This window comes from Austrofundulus limnaeus, unplaced genomic scaffold (assembly GCF_001266775.1).
Source record: "Austrofundulus limnaeus strain Quisiro unplaced genomic scaffold, Austrofundulus_limnaeus-1.0 Scaffold2, whole genome shotgun sequence".
Classification (NCBI taxonomy): domain Eukaryota; kingdom Metazoa; phylum Chordata; class Actinopteri; order Cyprinodontiformes; family Rivulidae; genus Austrofundulus; species Austrofundulus limnaeus.
The window spans coordinates 3,541,752-3,567,843 of record NW_013952404.1 but is presented as its reverse complement, the minus strand read 5'-3'; the positions used below and the strand labels follow the sequence as shown (position 1 = coordinate 3,567,843).

General features: G+C 40.0%; 2 protein-coding genes across 7 annotated transcripts in view; both read right to left on the bottom strand.

The window, feature by feature from the left end:
• Nucleotides 1–21,411, bottom strand: part of col12a1a (collagen, type XII, alpha 1a) — a 54,065-nt gene extending 32,654 nt beyond the window's left edge. For 2 of the 4 annotated variants that reach the window (XM_014011164.1, XM_014011173.1), the window contains exons 1-22: nt 21,124–21,409; nt 20,028–20,134; nt 16,334–16,450; nt 16,112–16,255; nt 14,508–14,561; nt 13,403–13,666; nt 13,165–13,329; nt 12,758–12,931; nt 12,373–12,663; nt 11,689–12,291; nt 10,536–10,814; nt 10,179–10,454; nt 9,830–10,102; nt 5,745–6,014; nt 4,476–4,742; nt 4,086–4,278; nt 3,873–3,997; nt 1,559–1,708; nt 1,343–1,462; nt 1,099–1,263; nt 874–1,020; nt 35–174 (exon numbers count right to left, since the gene is read on the bottom strand). In XM_014011164.1, coding sequence (XP_013866618.1) covers nt 35–174; nt 874–1,020; nt 1,099–1,263; nt 1,343–1,462; nt 1,559–1,708; nt 3,873–3,997; nt 4,086–4,278; nt 4,476–4,742; nt 5,745–6,014; nt 9,830–10,102; nt 10,179–10,454; nt 10,536–10,814; nt 11,689–12,291; nt 12,373–12,663; nt 12,758–12,931; nt 13,165–13,329; nt 13,403–13,666; nt 14,508–14,561; nt 16,112–16,255; nt 16,334–16,450; nt 20,028–20,097 — 4,287 coding nt within the window. In that variant the 5' untranslated portion in view covers nt 20,098–20,134; nt 21,124–21,409. Of the gene's footprint in view, nt 1–34; nt 175–873; nt 1,021–1,098; nt 1,264–1,342; nt 1,463–1,558; nt 1,709–3,872; nt 3,998–4,085; nt 4,279–4,475; nt 4,743–5,744; nt 6,015–9,829; nt 10,103–10,178; nt 10,455–10,535; nt 10,815–11,688; nt 12,292–12,372; nt 12,664–12,757; nt 12,932–13,164; nt 13,330–13,402; nt 13,667–14,507; nt 14,562–16,111; nt 16,256–16,333; nt 16,451–20,027; nt 20,135–21,123 lie in introns of all 4 variants that reach the window. The other 2 variants (XM_014011180.1, XM_014011184.1) reach the window with 2 other exon arrangements.
• A 2,321-nt stretch (nt 21,412–23,732) lies between these two features.
• ldlrap1b (low density lipoprotein receptor adaptor protein 1b) overlaps nt 23,733–26,092 on the bottom strand; it is a 29,775-nt gene continuing 27,415 nt past the window's right edge. Inside the window, exons 9-10 of one of the 3 annotated variants that reach the window (XM_014011145.1) lie at nt 25,675–25,706; nt 24,929–25,066 (exon numbers count right to left, since the gene is read on the bottom strand). In XM_014011145.1, coding sequence (XP_013866599.1) covers nt 25,020–25,066; nt 25,675–25,706 — 79 coding nt within the window. In that variant the 3' untranslated portion in view covers nt 24,929–25,019. Of the gene's footprint in view, nt 25,067–25,582; nt 25,707–26,092 lie in introns of all 3 variants that reach the window. The other 2 variants (XM_014011138.1, XM_014011131.1) reach the window with 2 other exon arrangements.

Sequence of the window (26,092 nt, the reverse complement as noted above, 5' to 3'; positions counted from 1 at the left end):
GCAGTAATTTGAAGCAGCATCATTTGTCGAGTACCTCCTTTGTCTCTCCAGAAACAGTCATGTACTCCACACGGTACTTTTCCACGGGGCCTTCAGGACCAGTCCAAGTGGCTCTGAAGGTGTGATGAGTCACCTCTGATGTCACCAGATCAGTGGGGGAATCCGGAGCTCCTCCTGTTAATATAAAAAACAATGCATCAATGAATATAAAGGAACATGAAAAGCCTTTCTGTTAGCTTTAATGCTTATAAGATCATTCTAGTTAACAAACATGGATTATTTTGATTGGTTTGGTTCCTCATAGAAAGGGACAAATCATTTGGCAACACATAAAAGCAAAGYCGTTGCAAGTCCTAACACAACTTTGTACACATCGGGTTACTTTGTTGTTAAGCTTTTAAAGTCGATCCTTCCCAAGCAGCTCCTTAATTTAATTAGGAAGCAGAAGGTTTCTCTTTCCAAGGAGGTCAAGAAAATATTAAAGGAAGCAGAAAAACCTTCCAAAATTTTAGAAAGTTCTCCACATCCTGCTGTCTTTTTAATTTTTTTCAGTGCATTGCTCATTTTACGGGAGCTGAACTCACATGCAAATCATTCTCTGTCCCCCTCTCTCCTGAGGACATTGTCTTCACTAATACACATGTTTTATAACAATGCCAAACATTTTAACTCCAAGCAAGGTCTGACTGTAACACAGTGACTACACAGAACACTGTTATTTAAACTAATAACACTTTCTTTTATTTGCACTACTCCAGAAAACTGAAGTGTTTGTTTTGTTCRCTGCACCAACACTTGGACCCTGTATTTGTTTCAATTCATTATGTTGTTCTTTACTTTCGTCAGCCAGATATGATCCAAACTCAGACGTACCTGGGCCCTTGACACTGTTACAGATGTTGTCACTGAGATTGTCCACAATTTCCAACAGGAAGGAGAAATCAGCCACGTTGAACATGTGGATGTCATCCGGATCCGTGGCGATGGACCTCAACTCGTTCTCATCTGCGTTCTTCACACCTGAAACCAGTWACAGTTGTTAGCCTCTTTATTTCCTCTATGAGTGTGTGAAAGTTCACGGAGATTAAGTTTGCTTACCGATGGCGTAGATCTCAATGCCCTGGTCCCGCAGGCTCTGAGAAGAGAGGACGACCTCGTCCTGGGATTTACCATCGGTAATCAGGACGGCGATCTTACGGGCGCTGGGGCGCATCCCCACACTCTCTTTGAAGTTGTTTCGAAGGATGTAGCTCAAAGCCATACCTGAAAATTCAAGATCGAAGTGGATTTATCACTTAACTTTTACAAAGGACAATTAAAAAAACTGCAAAAAATAAAGTACCTGTCATTGTGTTTCCTCCTTTGTAGGGCAGGTTGGTCACAGCTTGCAGGAGCGACTCGCGAGTTGGATGAGCATTCAGGTGCCATTCAGTCTTTGGGTCTCCGCTGTACTGTGCAAGACCTACAGAGACCACAAACTTTTAGTCAGAACAACATTTTGTGCATTTATAATCACATTTGGCCTTTAATTGGGACTGTTTGTTATTGGTGGACGCACCAATCTGGACTCGATCTGGTCCGATCTCAAAGACTCCCAGCATGCGGCCAATGAAGGCCCGGATAGTCTTGAAGTTAAGACGCCCGATACTCCAGGAGCCGTCCACCAGCAGCACAATGTCAGCCTGTGCATTGGTCCTACACACAACATCTGACAAGGCAGAAATGTGGAGGTTTTATGATGGTACAGATGTGTGAATTTCAAACAAGTTGCAATTTAACTTCAATGCAAAAAATGCATCTGGAGAAAAATAAACAAATTAAAGAGAGATTCATGGAAACATAAGAGGGAAGATGAAAAGAAAAGTAAAGGATGTGACTTCAGAATTTGAAGAAAAAGCAAAAATAATTTACAGAAATCTTAAACATTTCCAAAACATTCCATCTTTTCCAGTCACTTCAGGACCAGGTGGGATAATTGTCTTCTCTCCTGCAGCAGTTGTGCTTCCATGAGTCCCACAGGAACTTGGTGCCCTCCGTGCACCTGGCACATATCAAAGGCCTCCGCCGGTAATATTTACATCCTGTATGCCAAACATGAGTAATGATGACAAGGAGGAGGTCCAGTCCTCTGTACCTAAAGGAGAGCTGCAGGTGTGCAACAGTGATGGGCAGATGTTGCACTAACTGCCACTTGCTGCAACTAAAAACAGGTTACAGTACACTTAATGTGCAGATGGGTTTGCTCATAAAAATATGCATTCCTGCAAAGGTACATTTTCTGTCATAAAATATTTCTGACACGCTGCTATAAATGATACACAGAGGAAACAAAGCAATTAGATGTATTACCGTACTTGACCGTTTTTAAGTTGAACTAACAATAAAAAGATACAGCTATAAACTGCAGTGAAATATAACGAGGCACCTACTTGATTTTCRTGTTTTAGGAATTATTTTTCATTTAATCACATCTTGCAAAAGGAAAAGATTTGCTCCGAGCAGTAAACTACAAACATGAATGAGCGGGGAGAAAGAGTGAAGTAACATCTCACAGTTAGTGAGTAAATAAAGTGTAGCTTAGCACAAACAAACCAGTGATTTGTGGCTTCGCTTTTCTAAACTTTGACAGCAAAACATRGAACCACCTGCCAGAAACCGGAACTTGATGAAGCTGTGGCTCGTTGTGCAGCAAACAAATAAAAAAAACTGTTTTACAGATAATTATGTTTGCTGTTAACATGTGGACCAGGACGGCAAAAACATTGGCTGTTCTCCACTGTTAAGTAGAAATAAATTGCAGTTTCTTAATGTGAGGTGTTCTCTTCCACCTTCACTTCATTTTGCAGAGCAGTCATCTGTCTCCTTATTAGGAGCAGACAGTCAAACTGACCTTTAAGTTCTTTCCAACAAACACATTTTTCCTCCTCTTCACACTCACTATCCAGGCACTGTGTTCTGACAAACTGGATATTAAAACGCTTCAAACCTGCAAATAAATTGTCCATGCATGGCTTGTATTTACAGAGCTGCTGTACGGACTGGAAAAAGCACTAAAAACCTCAAAAGAAAAAACAGACAGACGTAAGCAACTACGTCTATTAATGCGACAGGTTTAACTTTGTAGAAAGGCATTTATAGAACATCTTTGTCTTTTACAGGATGTAAGACTCGAGGGGTTTTTCCTAAACAAAAAAATTTACTGTGAGATACAAACTCAAATGTTTGATGGTGGTTGCTAAGTGAACGACAGACCCCGACTCTGGGCTGAATCACACTGCCTAGAGAGGTCCAGGGGTATACTTCCCTGGAAAATTTTGTGAAAAATCTACACRAAACTATTTTCCAGCCATTTCAAGAGCRTTTTACTAAGTTCTTGCCATTCATAAAACAACAAAATCAGTATTTTATGGAGCTACAACACTGAAGACCAGGCTTTAACCTGAACTTTATCTGAGATCAGAACTGAAACTTCCATTATCCTTATTTTGTTTTTTTATTTACACACWGAGCACCAGTAGTTAGTCTTGACTGCATCATATGAAATATCCTCTGCACTATTTAACACCTCATGTRGTAACAAAGCAGCTGAAAACCCCACAGGGCAAGACACTTTCATAAACTTGAGTAACCAGTGACTATTCTACAGACTAAATTGACTATAAATATTTTTTTTGTTCTCTATTTTTGGCGCTCCCTAGATGAAGGGTGCCCTTAGCATGTGCCTATACTGCCCATGCCATGGGCTGTCCCTGCCCCAAATCATGCTTTAAAGGTGGTGGAGCTCAGTTTTAACTTCTAGCAGATGTTTTTAGTTGTTTTGTGGTTTAAAAGGAGCAATTCATAATTTGAGCTAAAATCTTAAGCAACTTTACTTGACGCTGGGAAATATGGACCATCGGGATCATCAGAATAAGTGGTGTTTTCCTCTCCAGCCAGCGGCATACTCTCTCCTCCATCAAACATACCAAACACACTCACTGTGTATTTGGTGCCGGCTCTGTGGAGCAAAAAACAAGAAAACAGTGTCTTTACATGAGGTTCTGGTTCTGCAGTGTCTGAAATGAGAAAAGAGCTTTAAGACCCACCTGAGCTCCTCGAGCACCACAGTGTTGTCATACGGACTGATCAGAAGTTCTCTCAGGTCGATGTCATCCTCAGCAGGGTGGAACTTGACTTTGTACCCTTTGACATCACCGGGGGCTGGATCCCAGGTTACTCTGAAACTAGTCTTTGTTGGTTCTGAAGTCTGAAGGTTTCTTGGACCTTTGAAAGGCGACACTGAAGAGGACAGACATGCACAGATTGACTAAAGTAGAAATCTCCAAACACTGTGTAATAACTGGTATGTTTAATGCTTGTTGTAAAGTGAAACAGCATGAGGTGGTTGTGATCAGGWTGTAGTCRAAGCTGTCATGAGTGATGGAWGCAACAGAAGAAACAACAWTTGTGATGTGGTGACCGATAAACCAACGTACRTGTTGTTCCTTCCCCTTGCCTTGCTTTGCCTTCTCCGGAACGGTAAACTGGCACAACTGAGATGTCGTAGGTAGTGAGTGGAGTAAGGCGTCTCAGCACGGTGAAGGTGGTCCCGCCGGGTACTTTGGCCGCCAGCTGYCGTCCTCCTGACTGCGGTTTGTAAGTAACGCGGTAGTTGAGTACGTTTCCGGGGGCTGGTTGCCAATCCACCTTCATGCTTTTCTCTGTCTCTTCTGAGACAAYGATGGCTCTTCCAGCAGCTGAGACTGCAAAGAGAAACACATTTAAAACACCGCATATGATGATTTTCAGATGGAATCCTGTGCTAAATTTGAGCTAAACCACCCATGTTTCCAATACATCTCTGGAAATATAAGCAGCAGATTTCCCACTTTAATTATGTTGGTTTCCATACGTGTGTAAATCTATTTCAAATTTCCAGAAATACACATCAAAAGGCACAAATTTTCATGACTGATCATGTTTAGTTGATGACTATGGAAGCAAGGCTTAAGATGACTTTAGCAAACCCATAAACATACTTCTTACTTTTTCCATCTTGAGTTCATGAAACTTTTATTTTATTTTTTCAGAGAAGGGAAAGGCAACTCTGAATAGAGAAAGGTTTCGACATGAGCCGAGGAAAATATTCAGAACGCTCGACTTCAGAGGGAGGACTTTTATTAACGGAAAAAAGAAGCATGTCCAAGTTTGCCATGTGGCTGAGCCCGAAGAGACCTGTGATTTATATAAAGCAGAAGAAAAAAAGCAACGGGCAGACGGGGGATGTCAAGAAAAGAGAACATCTGAGTTGACAAAGCTGTTTGTATTTGGTCTGTATACCACATTTCTGGCTGGCCAGATTTAATAAACACTAACGATGGTTGGAAATCACTTCATTTGAGTACATTCCATTTCACCAAGTGGTGGATAAACCTCTTCTAAATGGTGMAAGTTTCCATTCAATGTGCTTTCCTCATCCAACGGGGGCCAGATTCTAGTGGACATCTATGAAAACTACGCACAAGTGGTTTGGACTTCACGTCACCAAATGTGCAACTGGACAATTCATTATTTGAAAACTCTTAGCTGAACAACTGGGGTTACTATTTCCTCAAGAAACCCCAAAGGTACTTGACAATCTTTTTCTGCAGTTTGCAGCCTGTGAAACTGTATGTATGGATGGGTTTACAGAGTGAGAGGTATTTCATGTCATGCATGGAAAAAAAACAATAAGCATATAGAAAAGAGCATCTGTAAAAACTTACTATCTGTGGTTTCCTCTCCAGTCAATGGTTGGCCCTCTCCATGGCCATAGATAGCAAACACAGACACTTGATAAAGGGTCTCAGGGGTGAGACCATCCAGAACAGTGGCCGTGGTGTCCCCTTGTATTGTCTTTTCTCCAGCCTCATCACTGAACATAGACTTCCAGGTGATCCGGTACTGGCGAACGTTACCCGGAGCCGCAGTCCAGGACACTCCGAAACTGCTTTCGGTGACATCACTGGTCACCAGGTCTCTGGGGGAGCCGAGCTCTGTAAAAAATTAAAACCAACAGTGTAAGATGATGAAAAACCATGGGCCAGTCAGTGTGCAACACATTTAGAAATTAAAAAAAAAAAAAACTAAATTGGTGTGACAGGTGTTTTGTGTATTAAGTTTTGAAATGGTTCAGTGATTGTCTTGCTAACGTGGTGCTAATTTTTAATGTAGATTTATGTTGATCAGAGGAAGTGAGTAAGACACAAAAAGCATCAGCTCTAGCCATAAACCACCAGCGCTCACTCATCTGTCTCCACTTTAACCTCCCGGGATCTGTCTGAGCAACTTGATTTTCAGCACGCTTCCTGGAAAAAGTTCTGCGAAACCCATCGCAAATCACATCTCCTCTCCCAGCACAACGAGAGTTTTCCATGGAAGCTGAGGAAACCAGATCCACAAAATGTGGTTTCTACACTTGCAGATGTTGAGCTTGCCCCCTTTTCTTTCCACTCACTTTTCCTGGGGGGATTATTGAGGAATAGGGAATACAAAGAAACAAAMGGGAGGGAATTTTACGACGGTGCTTCATGATAGACAGCAAGCAGATGCTTGGATTAGAGGGATACCCACTGTTGAGGTGGGCTCTTCAGGCTTAATAGAGCTGGATCATTTGTAGGAAGATGGGCTGTTGCACAAAACCCCCACACAGCATCATGGACTCTGAGCCACTTTCGGGCTCCTAAACTCCACCATGCCTGCGGCCAATGATGATATACTCACAAACACTGCAGAGCCTTGATGCAGGGTGGTCTATCTCAAACCTTACTAGAATTGACCTGCAGCCCGAATTTACATCAATGAATTGCACAATTCTTCCAAAAYCTCACAAGCCAATCACTGTCCAGGTCTTTCATCCTCTGAGTTCTCCTCAGCATCAATCTGGTCTGCCTGGAAGCTGGTCTCAAGAGGAAAGAAACGGCAGCATTAAACCTGCTCCTTGAGAGCAAAGGCATTTTTCAAGCACAATGGCCGCAAACTAATGAAGAGTTCCAGATTCTAAACAGCCATGAAAACAGATCGGACCGCTTACAAATATCCAGATCCTCCAGTAAGAAGATTTATCATTGCAGAGCAGAAAGAGGTGGATGAACTTGACTGACTTTTCCAGCTGTGTGTGTGAAGTGTGGGGTGAAAAGATCACAAGGTAATGACTTCTGCAGACGGCGGCTCCGTTTTCAGACGAGCCAAAGAGAAGGGGCCACTCCAAAAGAAGCAAAGCACGAAACACATGGCACGCAGGCCGGCTAAACCTTACAGCCAAGCAGTAAATATTTAGTCTTGTTATTTTTTGTCAGCTTTCCAACTGTGTTTAGTTATAAAAAATATGTTTACATGTTGCTTGATTATTTGCAGCTATAATTATAACAGAGAAAGGATYGCAGCCACTTCTTTGTAGGAGCCCACACTCCATCATCCGGTATCAAGGCCGGAGACTCTGAAATTAAGATCTGAGATTACAGCAGTTTGAATGTCTACAGAAAACCACATATGTCACAATAAATATCCTTTTCTGTGGGGATTACATAAGCTTTGCATCTACAGCCAAAAATGTCTCAACTACAAGAGAGTAAAGGAAAAAAAAAGACATAAAACTTCACTATATCGTGGCAATCGTCTCATGCCTCAAAAGACTGCATCGTGTCTTTTCACAAAAGGKTTTTTTTTTGTTTGTTTTTGTAAATCATTTCAAATGTACTCCTGGAAACAAAAATCGCCATGCCATCTCAGCACTGGCGCCCAAGTTTCTTTATTTCTCTTGGTTCCTTTTTACATACACATGAGCCACACAGATGAAGTCCTCAGTGCCTGTCAGCAAAAAAACGTATTACTCCTGGCCGGGTTTTACAATTTTTAGAGAAAACCAATCTGACAACATCAACAGATTCTGAGATTTCTAAAAGGAGCCATAGGCATAGTTTTTTTAAAGATAAATTTAAGCAAAAGCTGTCAAATTTGAAACATTAGACAGGTATTATGCAAGCGGTTCACTTGGCAAAGTGGGTACAACTTAGGAAAATTTGACTCTTTTGAGTCTGAATAGCTTCCGGCTTCTTTTTATTTATTTWTTTTTCACCCATCCTGATGCTTTGTCTCTGCCTGCCCTTTGCTCCACCCTCGAGGAAGATGAGCAGACAGTTCTCTTTCAGACGGAACAGACAGCTCATCCACATCTCAAGGTGAAATTTTGTAACATCTTCCACCTGCTGACTAAAGCTCCCCACTCCTAAAWAAATAATTTCACCATGTCTGTGTATAATATCCACATTTGGGAGGTTGGCTTGAGCTCTTYGAGTCATTTCAGGATGTTTCTGTTGAGCTCAAGGCTTCTGTGTTGGCTAGCACCTCTYATGAGCCACAAGGGAGCTCTTTGTGCAAAAACTGCTTTCTCCCACTTTTTTGCCTACACGGACTTCACAGAGTGGGAAACTTAAAATGAATAGCATGGAGCACAAGTAGATGACTGTTGTGGCTAGACAGATTTACAGCTTTTAGATGGCTTAAAAAATGCTTTGTCATTGAGACTTTTTCCTGAGTGGGTGTGCATCTGATGTCAGCACAGATCTGACCTATGGAAGCCTATTCTGTAATCAAGACTAGGCCCTTTAATCAGTTTGAGAATGAAAATCAGCAAAGAAAATAACCTTTCTCTCAGCAACATCCTGTGTGTATTATTTATRCACACAAAGATTAACAAAAGCACATTTGTTTAGTACATGTTTAGCACCATTTACTTGTTACACTGTTGAAGAGCAACATGGAAGACAAATTTTATTTTATATTTCAGCATAATCAAGGCCCCAACTGCTTTCAGACCAGAGTCCCATTAAGGTTGAATAAACTGTGGGTATAGTTCAAGACAGCCACAAGACTGTTTCCTTCTCTGCACTTATATACAGTCCAACATTTTCTAATTATTGCAAAGCCAGTATCTGATCTGTGAGCACCCAGAGAAGGAACACATCATTGAAAACAGACAATCCTAATTTCCTCTTTGCCATTTCCTGAACCGTTTGAGCCAAAACACTAATTCAGTTTACCTTACCATGGCACAGATCATTACGCAAAGCAAATTATTTTATTGTAAAACCAAATTCAGAGACTAACATTTACCTCAAACTTTCTTGATTTTTTTCAGTGAAACTCGCTAAAAGGGATATTCTTCTCTGGCAGACAAACGGTCTTTGTTCTTGACTTCTCAGACCTTGCCCCTCCTTAGCTCTCTGTCTCTAACTTCTTTTCCTGTGGTGTGGTACTACAACAAACTTCCTGCTCTGTGTGAGATGAACAGAAGACCACCTTTAGCTGTGTGCACTAATACAACCCACAGCTGCAGACCAGCTGTGGGTTTAACTGAAGGCGAGCAATCAGCAGCCATTACTTACAGCAAAATAAACATGATATATGTGATTGATAACAAAATATATGTACCAATACAATAAATCATACACCCAGACTGAAATATTAAAATTTTTCCAACCAGGCATGTTGCTCCAAGACGTTTAAAGTTTACAAAGTACATATTTCCATCTCTGTCCTATCATGGTCAGCCCAAAAACCATCTCTACCAACAGAATTATCTCTCCTTTTTACAAATCAATAACCTGATAATCATAGAAAGGCTAAATAAAATGAATAATTCTGATGAGAAGTATCAGATGATGCCTCCTTTGTGCACCCAACAGAGTGGGATCATTTTAAGCCAAGGTATATCTTCAGAAGTACCTCAGCAAAACTTCACTTTGGCAATTAAAATAGTTCTTAACAAGCCTTAAAAACTTTACATTAGCAGTGTGAGACTTGTTCCTACCTTCTAAAGTGGTTCCTGTACCCAGGAGAGGATCCCCCTGGCCACTTGAATAGCGTGCAGAAACAAATAGTTCATATTCTGTGGCTGGTTGGAGGTTCTTCAGCACAGCCTGGGTTGTATCTCCTTTGACGGTTATCTCCTTCCTATCACCTCCCTCTGCAGGCTTATAGGCAATGCGGTACTGGAGAACGTTTCCTGGAGCAGCCTGCCACGCCAGTTTCATTGTAGATATTGTTTCATCAAACACTCGAAGGTCACGAGGAGTCCCACGGACTGAAAGAAAAATGAACCTCGATTAGAAAACTAATCATTCCCAAACGTTTTATTGAACCGTAGTCTGCAGACTCACCTTCCTTGGTGGTACCATCCACCTGCATCTCATCTCCGATGCCAGTATCATACTCAGCAGACACCGACACGCGGTAGGTGGTGATTGGGAACAGCTCTTGGAGAACTATGGTGGTTTCTGGTCCAATGGTTTGAGCCTCCAGTATTTCTCCTGTACCACTGAGTGGAACATAAGACAGGCGATATCTGATCACAGAACCTGGAGCAGCCTGCCATGACACCCTAAAACTGTTTGTCGTCTCTTCTGTGACTCGTAGATTCCGTACAGTGCCTTTCTCTGAAAAGAAAAYGTATAAAATAAGTGTCGAATCTTTTCTCTGTTTGACTGTTTTATGTCAAATCAAAGCAAAGCGCTTACCTTCAAGMGTGGTTTCTTCACCGGTCAAAGAGAAACTGTCTCCTTTTTCATACTGAGAAAAGACGTTGACTTCGTAGGTGGTGACGGGGAACAGATTGGGAAGAATGGCTGTGGGGGTATTGCCAGGCACTATCATGGAAATATAGTCTCCAGTGACATCTTCGGCCTTACGGAATCGCAGTAAGTAAGACAAAACCGCAGCAGCAGGAGGTGTCCAGGTGGCACGGAAGCTTCGGCTGGTGATCTCTGAGAACCGCAAGTCAGTGGGAGGAAGCAGATCTGCAAAAAATAAAATTGATTTTTGAGATTTTCTGTCAAGAAGGCATTCAGACTAAAATCAGGTCAACATTAAGCAAGAATAGTATAATAAAAAAGGGTATTTTGTCACTCAAATAACTTGACATCATTTTTCCACAAACCCGCAGTGACTTTTTTAATAAAATGTGGCAATTGTGCCGGCGTTGTGTTTAAACAGAAAATAATGTCAAATACTGCAATAGATCTTGTTCAAAAAGGATGTACAGATGAAGTTTAATAGTGAGAGCCAAGTTTTTTTTTATAAACTGGCTGTAATAAATGGCCCCTTAATGTAGGAACTCAAATTAAAAAAGTTAAAAGTTCCTAAACAACTCCAAGGAAAACATCCATCATGGTTGCTTGATCTTTAAAAAGTTGCAGTGACAAACTGTTTGCACTTCTGTCTGATTGCATCTCATTAAATCACTTGCACACAAATTACTGTAGCATTTACAGTATATTAATGAACATATTGCTTAAAYCCTAAAATGCATGTAACACAGCACTTTTTTAACAGAAATGGATTAAATATAGGGGTATTCTAGTCAATGAGCACAAAAATGAATAAATCCTACTTGTTTTTTGACTTGCAACAAGGAGTTGCAGTAATATACATCCCAGATGTGAATTCTGACCTTTGAGTAAAATAGAACTCAGCTTAATTATTTTTTGTTTTGTTTTTTTAATGTCTGGTTCTTTGCTACTTCACCTTTTGTTGCAAWTTAGAAAACAGATTATATTGGGTAATATATTGGATGGACCCTCATAAATCCTCTACCACATATTAATCATTCACAAAACACAACAAAACMGACGCTAATAAGTTAAAGTAAACTGAAAGCTTTTTCCTACATACTTCTCTTTTTGATCTTTAGWAGCTCCTGTTCAATCCTCAGACAGATGGACTGAGTCAGCTCCTTGGAGATCCTCTGGAAGGCATCGAAGTCCTCCACCTCATAGACGTGAGTGTCTGCCGGTGGGTTGGCAATGGATTCCAACTCCGACCTCACGGCATCCTTCACACCAACGGCAAAAATCTCCACATCGATATTCCTCAACTTAGTGGCAGCATCCTTAAAAGTGTCTGAAGACTTTCCGTCAGTGATCAGGACCATGACACGAGGGACGTTGTCTCTGGCTCCTCGGGAGTTGACAAAGATCCGCTCCCTGACGTAGGTCATGGCCTTGCCAGTGTTGGTGGAACCGCCTCGATAGGGGAAGGTTTTCACAGCTCTGACGACTGCGTTGATGTCATGGTGGGTGTTGAGGGCGAACTCAGTGTGTGGGTCACGACTGTACTGTACCAAGCTAATTTGRATTTTGTTGGGTCCAATGTCAAAGGAGTTGACCAGAACCTCGAGGAAGGCACGGACTTTAGCAAAGTTGTTTAATCCAATACTGTACGAGCCGTCGACCAGTAGGACCACATCAGCCTGCACGTCCACTCCAAGGGAGCACTCTTGAAAGAGACGAGAAATCACAGATTATGCCACGACTAAACAAAATAGCATGACGATCTGTTAAAAATAAATCTCCTTACCTGTTAATACTTTGACCGGCTGAGTCTTTGCCAGATCCAGGATGGGTTCACTTGGTGTCAAACCTTTGAGGGCAAACAAGCTGATCTCGTACTCAGTCTCAGGGGAAAGGTCACGGACATTGATGGATGTCTGTGTGGGTCCTATGTAAAGCTCTTGGCGCTTCATTCCAGGTACCATGGGACTAAGGGTGAGTTTATAGCCTGTGATTTCACCGGGGGAAGGATCCCAAGTCACCCTCATTGACTTTGATGCAATTTCTGTGACTTGCAAGTTAGTGGCTGGCTCTACCACTGGAAAAAGAAAAAAATCAGTTGTCAACTATTATCCAAAAGCAATCATACAAAGAGTAGAGAATCCTCACTGATTAAAAAAAACATGATTTACGTTCTTCCCCACTGGCCAGGGAGCTAAGCTGCTCATCAACACCGGAGCAAACTTCAATGATGATCTTTTTCTGAACCTCTTGGATCAGATCAAAGTTGGGGACATTGTACACATGTTTGCCATGAGGTGTAGACGCAATTTCCTTGAGCTCATCCTCATCTGCTCCTTTGATACCTGCACGGAAAAATGTACGACAAACTTTATTCTTCCTGTGTGCTTTGCAGATGTGATAAACATAACAACTTTGGAATAGTCAAAGAAAAGCAATAGTATTTCTCTTTTTCTGAGGCAAATATCAATCTGAAGATGAAAAACCAGTGGAAAGTTGAATTGTTTCCAAGAACAGGAAGACATTTACATCGGAGAGCACRATTTCACGAGACACTGAAGAAAAAATAAAAACATACCTAGGACAAATATTTCCACTCCAATGTTCCTAAGTCTCTCAGCATGCTCCTGCACTGAGTCCTGAGATTTTCCATCAGTGATGATCATGGCAACCTTTGGAAAACCTTTTCTTGACCCAGCAGCCTCAGTAAAGATGTTTTTTATCAAATAATCTATGGCATCACCTTTAAACACAAGCATTAATGTGTTATTTTTCAGATTTTGAATATCTTTTTTTTTATCTGATGAGCACCTTACCAGTCATTGTATTCCCTCCTTTGTACGGCAGTGAGTTTATAGCTTGGAGCAGGTCTCCTCTTCTGATGTAACGGGTGAGGGGGAACTCTGTGCGGGTGTCAGTGCTGTACTGAACCACAGCCACTCGAGTCTTGTCTACTCCGATGTCAAAGGCCCCTGCTAGGGCRCTAATGAAACTGCGGATGTGTCTGAAGTTTTCTCTGCCCACACTCCAAGAGCCGTCCACCAGAAAAACCAGATCTGCTATGGCACTAACGGAACATTCTGTAAAATAAATAAATAAATAAATAAATAACTTTTGTGATCACCAGTCAAGGCAGAACCATTATGTCATAAATTTTAATGTATCTAGATTAGCTCTACTGGTTACTGATGTCTGTGAGGAAAGCCAAAACATTGACGACTAAGCCTTTTGTGACTGACTATTTTTTTCATTTCTGACTGTCTAAATCAAATCAAACTTTGGATGGGTAAGAACTGCGTACAGACATCAGAGGAAAACTCAGACGATGCCAAAACAGTGGAGTTGCTTCAGCTCTCCCAGCGGATGGAAGCTGAATGTGGCTCCACAGACTAAACATTCAGCAGAGCTTCCACCAGCAATGTCTACAAGGATTTAAATCATCAATGAAATTTTCTGGAACACGTAAAACTGTATTAAAGCTAAATTGGCAGGGATTACTTTTAACCCTCATTCCCCTTGCTCTCGTTGAATACAACTCTCCGGTCTCAAAAAGACATTTATTGGTCAATTTGATTGGTTGTACATGCATGACTTTCATTTGGCGTCGTAGCTACAGTTTCTGTGGTTGACATTACCTTCCTGCACCTCTTTAGTCCCTGACTCATAACAAAGTAAGCTACTTCCTCGCTCTATAGTTTCTTCTTTTGGATGAGCCCACTGGTTTGAATTAAATTACCCAATGTGTACCTTTCCAGTAAGTGTCAAACTCTTGTCTGTTTACCTGGTAGCAGCCGCACGGCAAACAAAACATTATGATGACAATAAAAAAGGGAAACAATGCATTGAAAATTTTGGAGCGCTGAGTGGAGGAACTGGTTCTGTTCAGGGTTTTTTGGTTGACACTTTAGTAAACATACTCACTGATTGCATCTGACTGCGGCCTCCTGACTCGTCCACTGGTGTTACTCGACTGGACTGAAACAAAAGGGAACACTTGGTGACTTGGCGGACTGATCCACTGTGTACTTTTTTACAGAGAGGGAGTAAAGGCAAAAAATAAAAATAAAAAATTCAACACATCATAAAAGCCAGTCCGCAGGATCAAAACCGCATTCATAAGCTGTGAAAAGAGAACAACTCGAGGCGGTAAACAGATGTTAATTCGTGCTACTTTCCAACATTTTCTGGGGCCAAATGGAAACTACATGGCTTCACTTTTTCCATATTTCTGAGTTTTGAGGAGCAACRAAACAGGCGTATAATTCCTAAAGTTTAATTTCTAATTTTCTGACAATATTTGCACAAATATGCTGTTTATGAAACATTACCTGAAACYGAAAATGCAATATTGGTTAAAAGTACAAAACAATGTTCTCCTAAACAGAGGTGTCAAGTAACTAAGTACAAATACTTTATTTTACTTAAGTAGAAATTTTGGTTATTTATACTTTAGTGGAGAATCTATTTTTCAGACTACTTTTTACTTCTACTCCTTACATTTTAATTTAATTATCTGTACTTTCTACTCCTTACTTTTTAAAAATGCAAAAAGTATTTCTTTTATATTTAACTTTGACTTGTTTTTATTCCATCTTTTCATTGTTCAGAAATAAATAAATAAATAGAAATCTATCCAGATACATGGAGCCCATGGATAGAGTRAATTTGACTGTGGTTGGGTGAGAAGTGCAAATACCATTCTGACATCCTATTGGATTGAATGCACTCCATCATAGGTTGCACAGCCTAAGCTTTTATCCTTAATGGCTTTTTTTAAGTGTTCATTACTTTTACTTTTATATTTTAAGTAGTTTAAAAACCAGTACTTTTATACTTTTACTTGAGTAAAAATCTTGAGTTGATACTTCTACTTCAAAAAGCGTATTTTTAAACCCTAGTACTTAAGTAATGAATGTGAATATTTTTGACACCTCTGGTCCTAAAGCAAATTTTAAAACCGTAGTAGTTGTCAAATTTTCATTGTTTTGGTTTGAAAGAAGAAGAAGTTCCGCAAAGTTCTGACAAAGGATCCCACAGGTTTGTAGTCATTCTGTTGGTTATCTTTTTTGGGAATCACTTTGTTCGCGCTAAAATATTTTTTTTATGTCTCAAATCGCTATTTGACATTTTTCAGAGATTCAGTAAAGGAAATGGCAACAAATGTTGTCTTTGTGACAGGTCGATTGGTATGCTTGTTTGTCTTTGTGTCTATGGTGTATAATGATGTTATTGTGATGGTGTATTTCTGAGTGTTTTATGTGCTGCAGAACAGGAACCTGCTGTAAAACAGCAATTATGCTGAGTCAGGCTTGATTTTTAGTAAGCTTTTCCTGTTGAATCAATAAATCAAATCAAATCAATACTAAGAAAATGCCTAAAAATTCAAGTTAAAAATGGTACTTTTTGCTATTGAGTTTAAAATCTTTCACATCCCTGAATATTCACAGCTCAGATAARTGGCCTTAAAATGAGTGGAACAAGCAGCCAAGGTCTAAAACGTCGTCAAGAAAACTACATGTATTTACTTGTCAGTTGTCCATAGATGGGGATGCTCTCCTCTGAACCATAGAAGGAGTTTATTGTCACYGTGTAGTCCAAGTCAGGAGTCAGGTTGGTGATGGAGGTTGTTGTTGTTTCTGCACTGAGTGTAAAATCTCTGGCTGGTTCATCTGGGAAAAGAAAGTTGCGTAAACACAAGAACGTCGCGGAGCTTTAAACGTTAAAGGAGCACCTTGCTTCGCACTTACCTGCATCTGTTACGACTTGTATTCTGAAGCCCTCTATCGCTACCGAGGGTCTTATCCATGACATTTCCACTGTGTTCTCATTTAGAATTTTAAATTTCAAATCTGAGGGCGGTTCCACTGCAAACAAAAAAAAAAAACGACACGTTGTTAAATCCCACCACACATGACTGGTCTGTATGTAAGTAGATATTTTAAATGTGTTCAAGCATTCACATTAATCCCAACTACAAACACTTCATGACTGAAGCGTATTTGTTCGTTGTTGGGAGGGCAGGCACATTGAACTGACATCAGTATGTGAGAGTGACAGAACATGGGACAACATTAAAATWAAAAAAAATAAAGGAGGGAGAAGCCATTTTGTTTGAGGGGGAGGAAAATGGCGCTCGTTTGAGTTGCCCAGCCGGGAACGGCCTGCAACTCAAGCACTGGTAAACACATGGTGTGCACAACTCCACACAAAATCCACCAAAGTGAGTGAAMAACACAACACATGCTAAGTGCAGGCATTACGTCGCATGCCTTGACCACAAACTAAACTTCTTTTATGATGAAGTTGAGCTCAGTTTTTCAAACCAAAACAGTGACTTCATTCTCCAAGTTTACACAATGAAATCAAGATCATACAGTTACTGAAATAATTCTTGTAGAGCTGAACACCATATGTTATATATACACRTCGTATATAAACATATTTCAGACAAAAAAAACAAAACAAAGTGGTTTGTTGTTTATTCGGTTTGCACCAGTCAGTCATCCATTGCAAACCGTTCAAAAGAATACACAATTCGTCGCTGGAGACTCTTGTGTACTTTTTTTTTCTCTTGCAGCAAAATGCACAAGAAAATGTCTTCAGACTTAAAAMAATATAAAAGGTGACAACAGAGAGAGAGAGTGTACATGAATACAACAAGTAGAACAAAATGTGTGACGTGTCTTCACATTCAGCTGAGTCGATGGCGGCGTCATGCATCATGTACATGAGAAAGTTGTTTGTCTCAACAACTTGGGGTGGGGGGGGGACAATGAGGAGGTTTCCATGTACAAGGTGGGACCACACAGACACAGATGACAAACGTATTTTAGAATGATATTCTCTCGTTTTTAATAAAACGTTAAAAAATGGCTYATAAGTTTGAGTGTGTTGATATTTAGTATGATTAATTTTAAAAAAAGAAAATAAAAAACACCACCGAATGAATTAAAAGGGATTAAAATTGTAAGCTCATATCTCCCATTAGTTTTAACATTTTAAATGTTTCATGCAATGTTAAATCAAATCCTAATTTCTCAAAAAAATTAATTTACTATAATAAATGTTATGTTTAAATCTGTTAAAATGCATGACTTTTCAATTTAAATGCATAGATGTTAGGTAAATGAGCATGCATTGTGTGAATACAAAGTGTYAATCCCAGAATATCATTGTAAAATACACTATGAGGAGAAGGCCATAGCTTGGGACACAATGAACGCACAGGCAGATGACAAACAGGAGCCTGCCGAGTACTTTATAAAAAAAATTGGGATTGGAGGATCACCAACCTGGCGCTTCAACTCAAGGATCCTCGATGGATTGTGTTCGCCCCTGATTTCTTCGTCTCCAGCATCAAACGGGGATRCAGAACATGTGTTGTAGGAGGGGAGGGTTTGTGTGTTGCAAGTGATGGATCGYACAGTTTTCAGACAATTGTTTAAAGTGGGTCTGCAGGCGCAATGATTCACGAGTCACTTCCACATTTATTCTTGGAAAAAATGGTTTGAGTGTGTCATTATAATTTGTTACAGTCGGTTTGACCATATGTGCTTCTGGTTTAAAAAAAAWAAATAAAATAAAGCTCGAGGAACAAATGTGGTTTTGTTGAAATAACAATCTCTGGTGTACTGTTTCGGCGCTTGTGGTTGCTCTTGTTATTTGAACGGTGGGCCCCGTCGGTTCCTAATAAGGAACACCTCTGGCTCCCAGGGGCCCGGAGTCTGGCTACTGTTGTGTTTCCTCAACCTCTAACCAATCAGACAGTCGGCAAGAGGAGGAGGAAAGACCACCGACTCTTCCCAGCGAGGCAGGGACAGAAGCCAAAGTAACTCCGCAACATGTGCTGACGTTAGCGCGTATTAACTTTCCATATGTCCTGCAAGCTCAGCGTTTCTGCGGATGCCCGCAGAACACCCTCAGAAAGGCTCTTTGTCTTTGTGCTGTCGGAGGATTCATTTGCTCCTCTCGTATTTCATCTTTCCATTCTGTTAGTGAAGATATGYGAGGGGAGACAAGAGAGCTCCCAAAAGGAGTTGGGGGGAGGGGAGGGGGGGTCCATACGATAAATCTATACTTGCTTTTAGTTCAGACCGAACTGTTTGCAATTAGAGATCACAATAAGTCATCTCATGTCAAAACTCTTCCATCTACAGGATGTTAAACATCTAGGACTAAAACAGTCGTGGTGAAGCTCAGAACTGGAGTTGAGGAGGAAAACGTCTGGTTTTAACTACTTTTTGATTGTTCTCAAGTCTAGATTTTCACTTTTTTTAACTACACAGCCTCCATCTTCATCTTCTACCACTTTTCCACAGTGGCAGCAGGTCAAGGAGGGAAACCCAGACATCCATCTCCCTGGTGACACTTTCCAGCTCCTCCTGGGGGACCCCCAAGGTGTTCCCACTCCAAAGATACACAATCCGTGGAGCGAGTTCTGGGTCTACCCCGGGGCCTCTTCCCCAGCGGGACTGTTCTGAAAGCCCTCAGGCAACCAGGAGGGATCCTGATCAAACCTAATCAACCACCTCATCTGACTCCTTTTGATGCAGAGGAGCAGCGGCTCTGCTCCGAGCTCCTGCCGGATGATGATGCAGCTCCTCACCCTTATCTCTAAGACTAAACCTGACCACCTTAAGCTCATTTCAGCTGCTTGCACCCTGGATCTCACCCATTTTGGATTCTGCTCTTTTTTTTTTCACCTTGACCGACCGAAGCAACACCCTCATTACTGAGGATGAGGCTCTGATACGTCGATTCACCTCCTYCTGCCATCAGTCGTGAACGGGATGCACAGATACTCCCGCCCCAACCCAGAGAACCGTGACCTCAGACTTAGAGGAGCTGCCTCTCGAACTCTYCACTAAAATTTGTATTAGCTGTTTTAAATCATTGGATTTAACATTCATCACTTTTACGTTCCTGCTGGAGGCACTCAAAAAAAATAAATAAATAACGAGGTCCGTCGCATTAAAAACATGCTGTAGCTTAACTGCCAAGAATTTTGGCATTTTTCCCATCTTGCTTTGGGACATTTGCAGCCGTAAAACTTAAAAAAAAAAGCTGAAACCTTGTTCCAGAATTTATTGGGAAGCTCGTAAAAAGATTTTCAGTCTACTCTTGGCGAGCTCTTCAGTGCGTTTAGTCAGAAGTTTTTTAAAAAATGATTTGCTTTTGTTGCTTGGAGAAAATTGCAGGTTAAGTACAAGAAATCTGGGTTTGGATTTAAAACAAAGTCAGAGAGGATTCAAAATCAGCAAGGAATCACTCACAGCATGAAGAAAAACAGCAACTTTATTGGGTTTGATTCATTTTTTTTTGGACATATAAAGTCGAGAGCTAAATCCTGGAACCAGCGGAGAGCAAAAAAGGAAAAGAAGAGGTGAAGAGCCAGAGGAGGACAGTTACGTAAGAGGAGAGAGGCCAGGTGGTTTCATTTACCTTGAGCTTCTATAGAGGCCAGCAGGGCTGCGAGGAGGGYGGCCGTGGTCAACGACAGCCTGATCTTCATGTTTCACCCCTGAAGGATCAGCAGCGCATCAATCAACCTGCAGATGGAGGGAGACGGCTGAGCTGCACGTTGTGGTGGGAGACAGCATCATAAACTCACCTGACTAATTTATTTCACAGCTTTCTTTAGAAAAACAAAAAGAAACCAAAACATTTTTTTTTAAAAAGTGCACCATCAAAGCTCCTCCACACAATAAGAGCCACACCTGGCTGCCTAACACTCATAGCCCTGAGGTATCATTAGCACTTGAATGACAGACTGTGAGGCTTTAATAATGAAGTCTTTAAAAACAGAAAACAATTAACTCCAACTCATCGGTGAGGACTTTCGAAAGACAGAAAATTTATTGCTTTCTGGCTGTTTTGATGGGCTTTGGTGGTTGACGGTGCAGATCTCTACATGCAGCAGAGTCTAACCTGTGGTTCTGACTTTTCTGAGCCCTGCAGGGATGTCTGCCTCTGCTTTTAGGAAAACCAGAAAAAAAACTGAGTCTGACACAAAAGAAATGCATCTATTCTGTTTTGGTATATGTGGAACACACGTAGCAGCCATTTTTTAAAATTAAAAGCTGATTTTAAGTTTGAAAGGAGCAAATACATTTTAGTGATTAGATTTTTTTTTTTCAGATTTTGTTTCTTAGAGTGAGAGAGAGAGATAGAAAAAGGAAAAGGAAAATAAAAGACACCCAACCACAGGTTCTGTACCCCGCCTGGTGCACAAGCTACAACACTGCAGGAAACAGAGCGGCATAAAAATCCTATAAAATGATTAAAAATGTATTTTAAGTCTCATTAAATATGTCCACCCTGCTTCTGCTTCATCTGTCTACATTTTCATTTAAAAGATGACACATCTTWAAAAAAGGAGCAATAAATAGCTTTTTGAAGCTTCAAAGAAAAGACACGAGCTCTCTAAGATAAACAAGGAGCTAAAACTAAATTAAAAATAACAATTTTCCAGATTTTTGTTAAAAATAAATAAATGTAATTTTTAAAGGTCTCATAAGACAATGGATGTTGTACTGACCTGTTAAAAGTCCTCAGGAAACAAAAAGGTGAAAGGACCAAAAGTGAGAGCAGCCCTCCCTGTGAGACAGCAGAGAAATGCCAGGAGGTTCTGATGGACCCCTGTCTCCTCTGTCAGGCTTCTGGAGGCTCCACCAGCAGATGTCCAAGAAGGAAAAGCCTCTTTCCAAGTGGGAAGAGTTCCTCAACCATCAGCTACTTAACAAGGGGGGCAGTTCCAAAGCTCTCATTTTACCATCAGATCAGCTTCTTGAGAAAGTTCTGCCTCTCACTTGATACATGTCCCCCACTGAGATCCAGCTTTTGGAAATTAGTTTTTTTTTTTTCCCCTCCCTGCATTCCTTTGGTCTGTCGATTTAATGTGTCTGCAGGGCCGATATGACTTCACAGCACTTTTCCAGACAGAAGGGGAGTGTTTTATTTGTGCAACAGGCAACTTCATCCAGATTATAAACTCAGAAAGCAAATAGAAACTCTTGGTACCAGGAGAGTCCCAATAATTTATAAAGAAGTAAACACAAGAGTTCAAAGAAAACTTTTGTTTGTTTGTTTTTTCACAGTTTGCAATCAATTATCTCAATCGAAATGTTGGAAAGAAAAGAAAAGGCGTCTTTGTTCGGACTGGCAGCTCCTCATTCATTTCATAATGATTTCATTCCTCCGTTGCTTCCTGACGCTCGGGGTTGTGGCGCCCTCTAGTGTTCAAAATAAATCAAACTCAAGAAATTAACCCACAGGCCTGAACCATGTCTGAGTGTTGGAGTTTTCCAGAAGTATGGTTATAAATTTGCAACAAGATTCATTTGGTTTAAATGGTGGTATAATCTTACAATATGTATATATCAGACATGGCATGTCTGATACAATATAAATAGAGACTTTAAACATGAAATAAGAACAAGAAACTTAAAAAAATGAAAATAAAATAATAAAAAATAAGAACAAGAAACTTGATAACATATTTCCTAATTTCTTTGTAATTTATCTCCAAGGAGCCAGATTTTTTAAAGTAGTTGTAAAGCCGTTCTCTTTGGATTTTAGCATCTTTTTAAAAAATTGCTTTCAATCCAGAGCCTGATAATTTGTTTGTAACATKTTTTTACAAGTTAAACCATGTAACTGGTTTGTGAATCATTAGGTTACTAAGCCCAAGAGATAAACTAGTGTTGTGCTGACCAGTAACAGAGAAARTATTTTCAAACTGGGTTTTAACACACTTTATCAACTGCCTGTCGTAAAAACACAAATCATTCATATCATCACATCTCTTAAAATCAATTTATAAAAGAAAAAACATAGTGTGACAAAGAGGAAATAGTATTTTAGTATTCTTAACAGCAAGCCCTCTTCACCCGCTTCGAAAGCTCATCCACAATAAATCCGAGTTTATTTTCCAACACATCCAGTTTTCTGGACTGAGGGGTTTATGATAACTCAGGATTTGAGTTATGGTTACCCCACCACCACCACCCAAAAATAAAAATAAAATCAATAAATAAACCTGAAAGGCTCCAAACTCATTGCATGTCAAAGCAGAGGCATCATTGTGGTTCTGTTCAGAGATGTTTCCTTTTCAAAGAGAGAAAAACTGAAAGACGAGAAGTTGTAAGAATGTGTTTTATGTTCTTTATGTTTGTTTCACAACAAGATGTTTATGGTTTGTTTTTAAAGATCTGATCTCTGCTTGACCACAAATAAATTATACAATAAAGCAAAAGCTGTCTGTGTGATTTATAACATGAGTATGTCATCGGTCAAATAAAACTACACACATTTCTTGCACAATGTAATAACATCACAGCGCTGTGAGTTTGTAATAGTTTATTCAACTATATAATTAGATTCTTTTTGCAGACTTATTGACTAAAAGAGAAATTTTCATAATCCGTTTAAAACACTTTAAATTAGACAGATTTTCACTAAAAAGTGCAATAAAACCTCATTGATAACAAATGTTTATTCCCTCAGTTTGTCTGTGAGCTCTGAGGGTGATGGTTCACAAGCTGCTGAGGTGAAAAGACAAATATAAAAAGTGCAAAAAAAACTGTTTTCACAGTTTAAACATGAGGATTAATCAACAACTGAGAAGGTGAATATTTGTTCAGTTTCTGGTTGTTTTAGTGACATCTTCTGGACAAATCTGTGAACTGCAGGAGTTCAAATGAAACTCTTTCCACTTCTGTTAAACTTTTAAAAATGTTTAAAAGCGTCCAGAGTCAAGGTTTCCCTAAAACCAACCATYTGTTGYGCAAAYTAYTAAAMTATTTATAATTTTGAATATGATTARGATTTTCAATACATGGACTGGCCTAATTTTAGCTGATATAACAAATATTTATCATTTGTAAAGAACCCRGTAAATCTGGTAATGCATATAAACTTTACAATTTTTCACTTCTTTTTCTGAAATACTTATGATAAATGTGCAGATTATATTCATTTGGATTAAAATAATATAATTGGGGGTGGGTTACCTTATGGTGAAAAACACTAATAATAATCAACTGAATTTCTTCAGAAATGCAACTAATTATATATTTTTTATTTATAGTATATAATCAATAAGCTGGTCTAAATATATATTTTATTTAACAGGGGTGAAATCATAACTTATTGAAAGGTAATCTTTTTTTATTTTGTCTTACCAAACCAGCAGTACACTCTCAACACTTAGAAAAATCCTTACGCAGACAAAAACAATAAAAAACTTTTATTGACAATTCTGTAAATTAAATTAAATTTCTGTCAGAATAAATGCAAAACAAAAATAACACTGGGAAGTCTCAGTGGGAGAAAATAAAAGTAAACCAGCCACGTAACAAAATCAAACATGGTCGAGTGCCTTCAAAACATCTGTTTTACAACTGAGACTCTGTGAATTAAAGGATCGATTAAAGAGAGAATTAGTTAAAAATATTAATATTCTTTCTGCTCCTCATCTGAATCCCGTTCTTTAGCCTGAGCGACAATTGTTTTGCCTTAACTGTGTTATCTTCAGGAGTTTAGAACACGTCCATCAAAAAAGCAACATTAAAACTTTGGATCCAGTGACTCAGAGTTACATAAGTTTTGTTAAAATAAAATCAAGAGAGAAAGAGAACCGAGGCACTAATGAGTTGATGTGAAAATAAATGACCTCACATGAAGACTTGTGTGCTTGTGTGGAAACATTTAGTGCAGAAATACATTTGCAATAAAAAAATAGGATTGTCACTTTGTTTTACTTGTTAAAAACCTAGCTGAACACACACACACATTTTTAAAGCTTTTGTTGCTCAGCAGAAGGCTGACGTCTCGAAGCACAAAGGTAGTAACTCTACCATTTAACCCAGCAGGGAACTGGAGCGTCAGCTGCTTAGTTTCCCTCTGACCTGCTAGGTTTTTCCATTTCAACACCTTTTTTGACCTACAGGACTTCACTCACATCATCGCTCTCACATCCGCCCGCAAACTTCCTGTAACACGAACACATGACCAACAGAGAATGGGTAAACAAAAACTTCAAAACGAACTAGAAAACACACTGACGGTAACAAACGTGAAGTAACTGCATGTTGCTCRTAGAAAACAAAGAGGGGTTAGACTTGTTTGTATTGCTTTGGCCTGTTCTGTGAGCCGTCAGCTCGAGTTGTCCTTCACCAGAGGTCCACAGGACCGCGACGGTGYGAGGACGTGGCAGCGAGGAGGAGGAGGAGGAGGTGGGAAACCGTCCTGATGACATCAGCGCCGGTCTTTGCTTCCCCACAGTTTCTCCCTCATCTTTCCCTGGTTTTCCCTTCTTGACAGAGGCTTTGCGTTAAAACCCCAAAGTGTCTTTTTGTGCGGTCGAGTCTTCCTCGTCTTGGTCCCATTGGACTGGGGGGGACAGGCACTCTTCCTTGTTGAAGTCCTGAGGGTTTACCCCAATGTCCAGGACCTGGGGGTTAGTGCGAGACTCAGCGAGTCTAAGAGAGCAAACGAAAAAGATTACGTTTTCAAAACGATTTAACAGAAATTATTTTTTTTTTCTATTTCACACGTGGAAAATGTCAGAACATAGAAATCTAATTACTTCTCTCTGTGTTTTTCTCTCTGTCTCTATTTTCTCTTCACTTAAAAAAGTCACTGATGATGAAGAAATAATGAAGTGACAAAAAAAAGAACATAGAAGTGGATGAAGAGAAATGCAGAATGGTCGAGCTACAACTAATCAGTTCATGCCATCACACAGTCCACATGGAAACACCACGTCTCACATTCAGAGTGAAAAGCTGATGAGTGTGAAACTGAAAACAGCTAAAAGTCTGTGATGAAGACGTAGACACGGTGGATGATGAACTGTAGGAGAATTCTGTTGAACCCTGAAACAGTTAGGACAGAAAATATCCCCYTAATCGTATCTAAGAGTCAGCTGGAAAATGATTCTATGTTAAAGACGTTTGCTACGACTCTACGTGTGTCTCCTGAACACTGATACCCACACAGATGAGCAGGCTTGAACTGTGGGTTGACGTGGAGGGAATGAAGTGGAAGCCATAATATCCGGTGAATGACACATTTCTGATATTGTTACCTGAGTAGGACTCAAAGCTGTCCAGACTGCGGCTGAGGGTGCAAAGAAAACATCACAAATCAGCTGAAAACTCTGAACTGCCTCGTCATAAAGTCATTGGGCCTCATGCAAGAGCCGTTCGTACGCACAGATTTGTTCTTAAATTGTGCGTACGAGTGATTTAGGAGAATTTGTGACATTCACCAATGTTTTCGTAAGATTTTTTTTCAGATACGAACAAAATTTACGAGTGGTCCAGACCTGTCGTATATTTTACGAGCAGTCAGTCTGCTGTTATCCAGACAGATTTTCTTCATTAATAACTTTATATTTCGTTAGTTTGAAGATATTTTGAGTTGAAAATAAATCACACTCCATAATTATCTTGACAGTAGGCTATTCTGCTTGAATTAGCTTAAAAGACCGTCCATCATTAAAC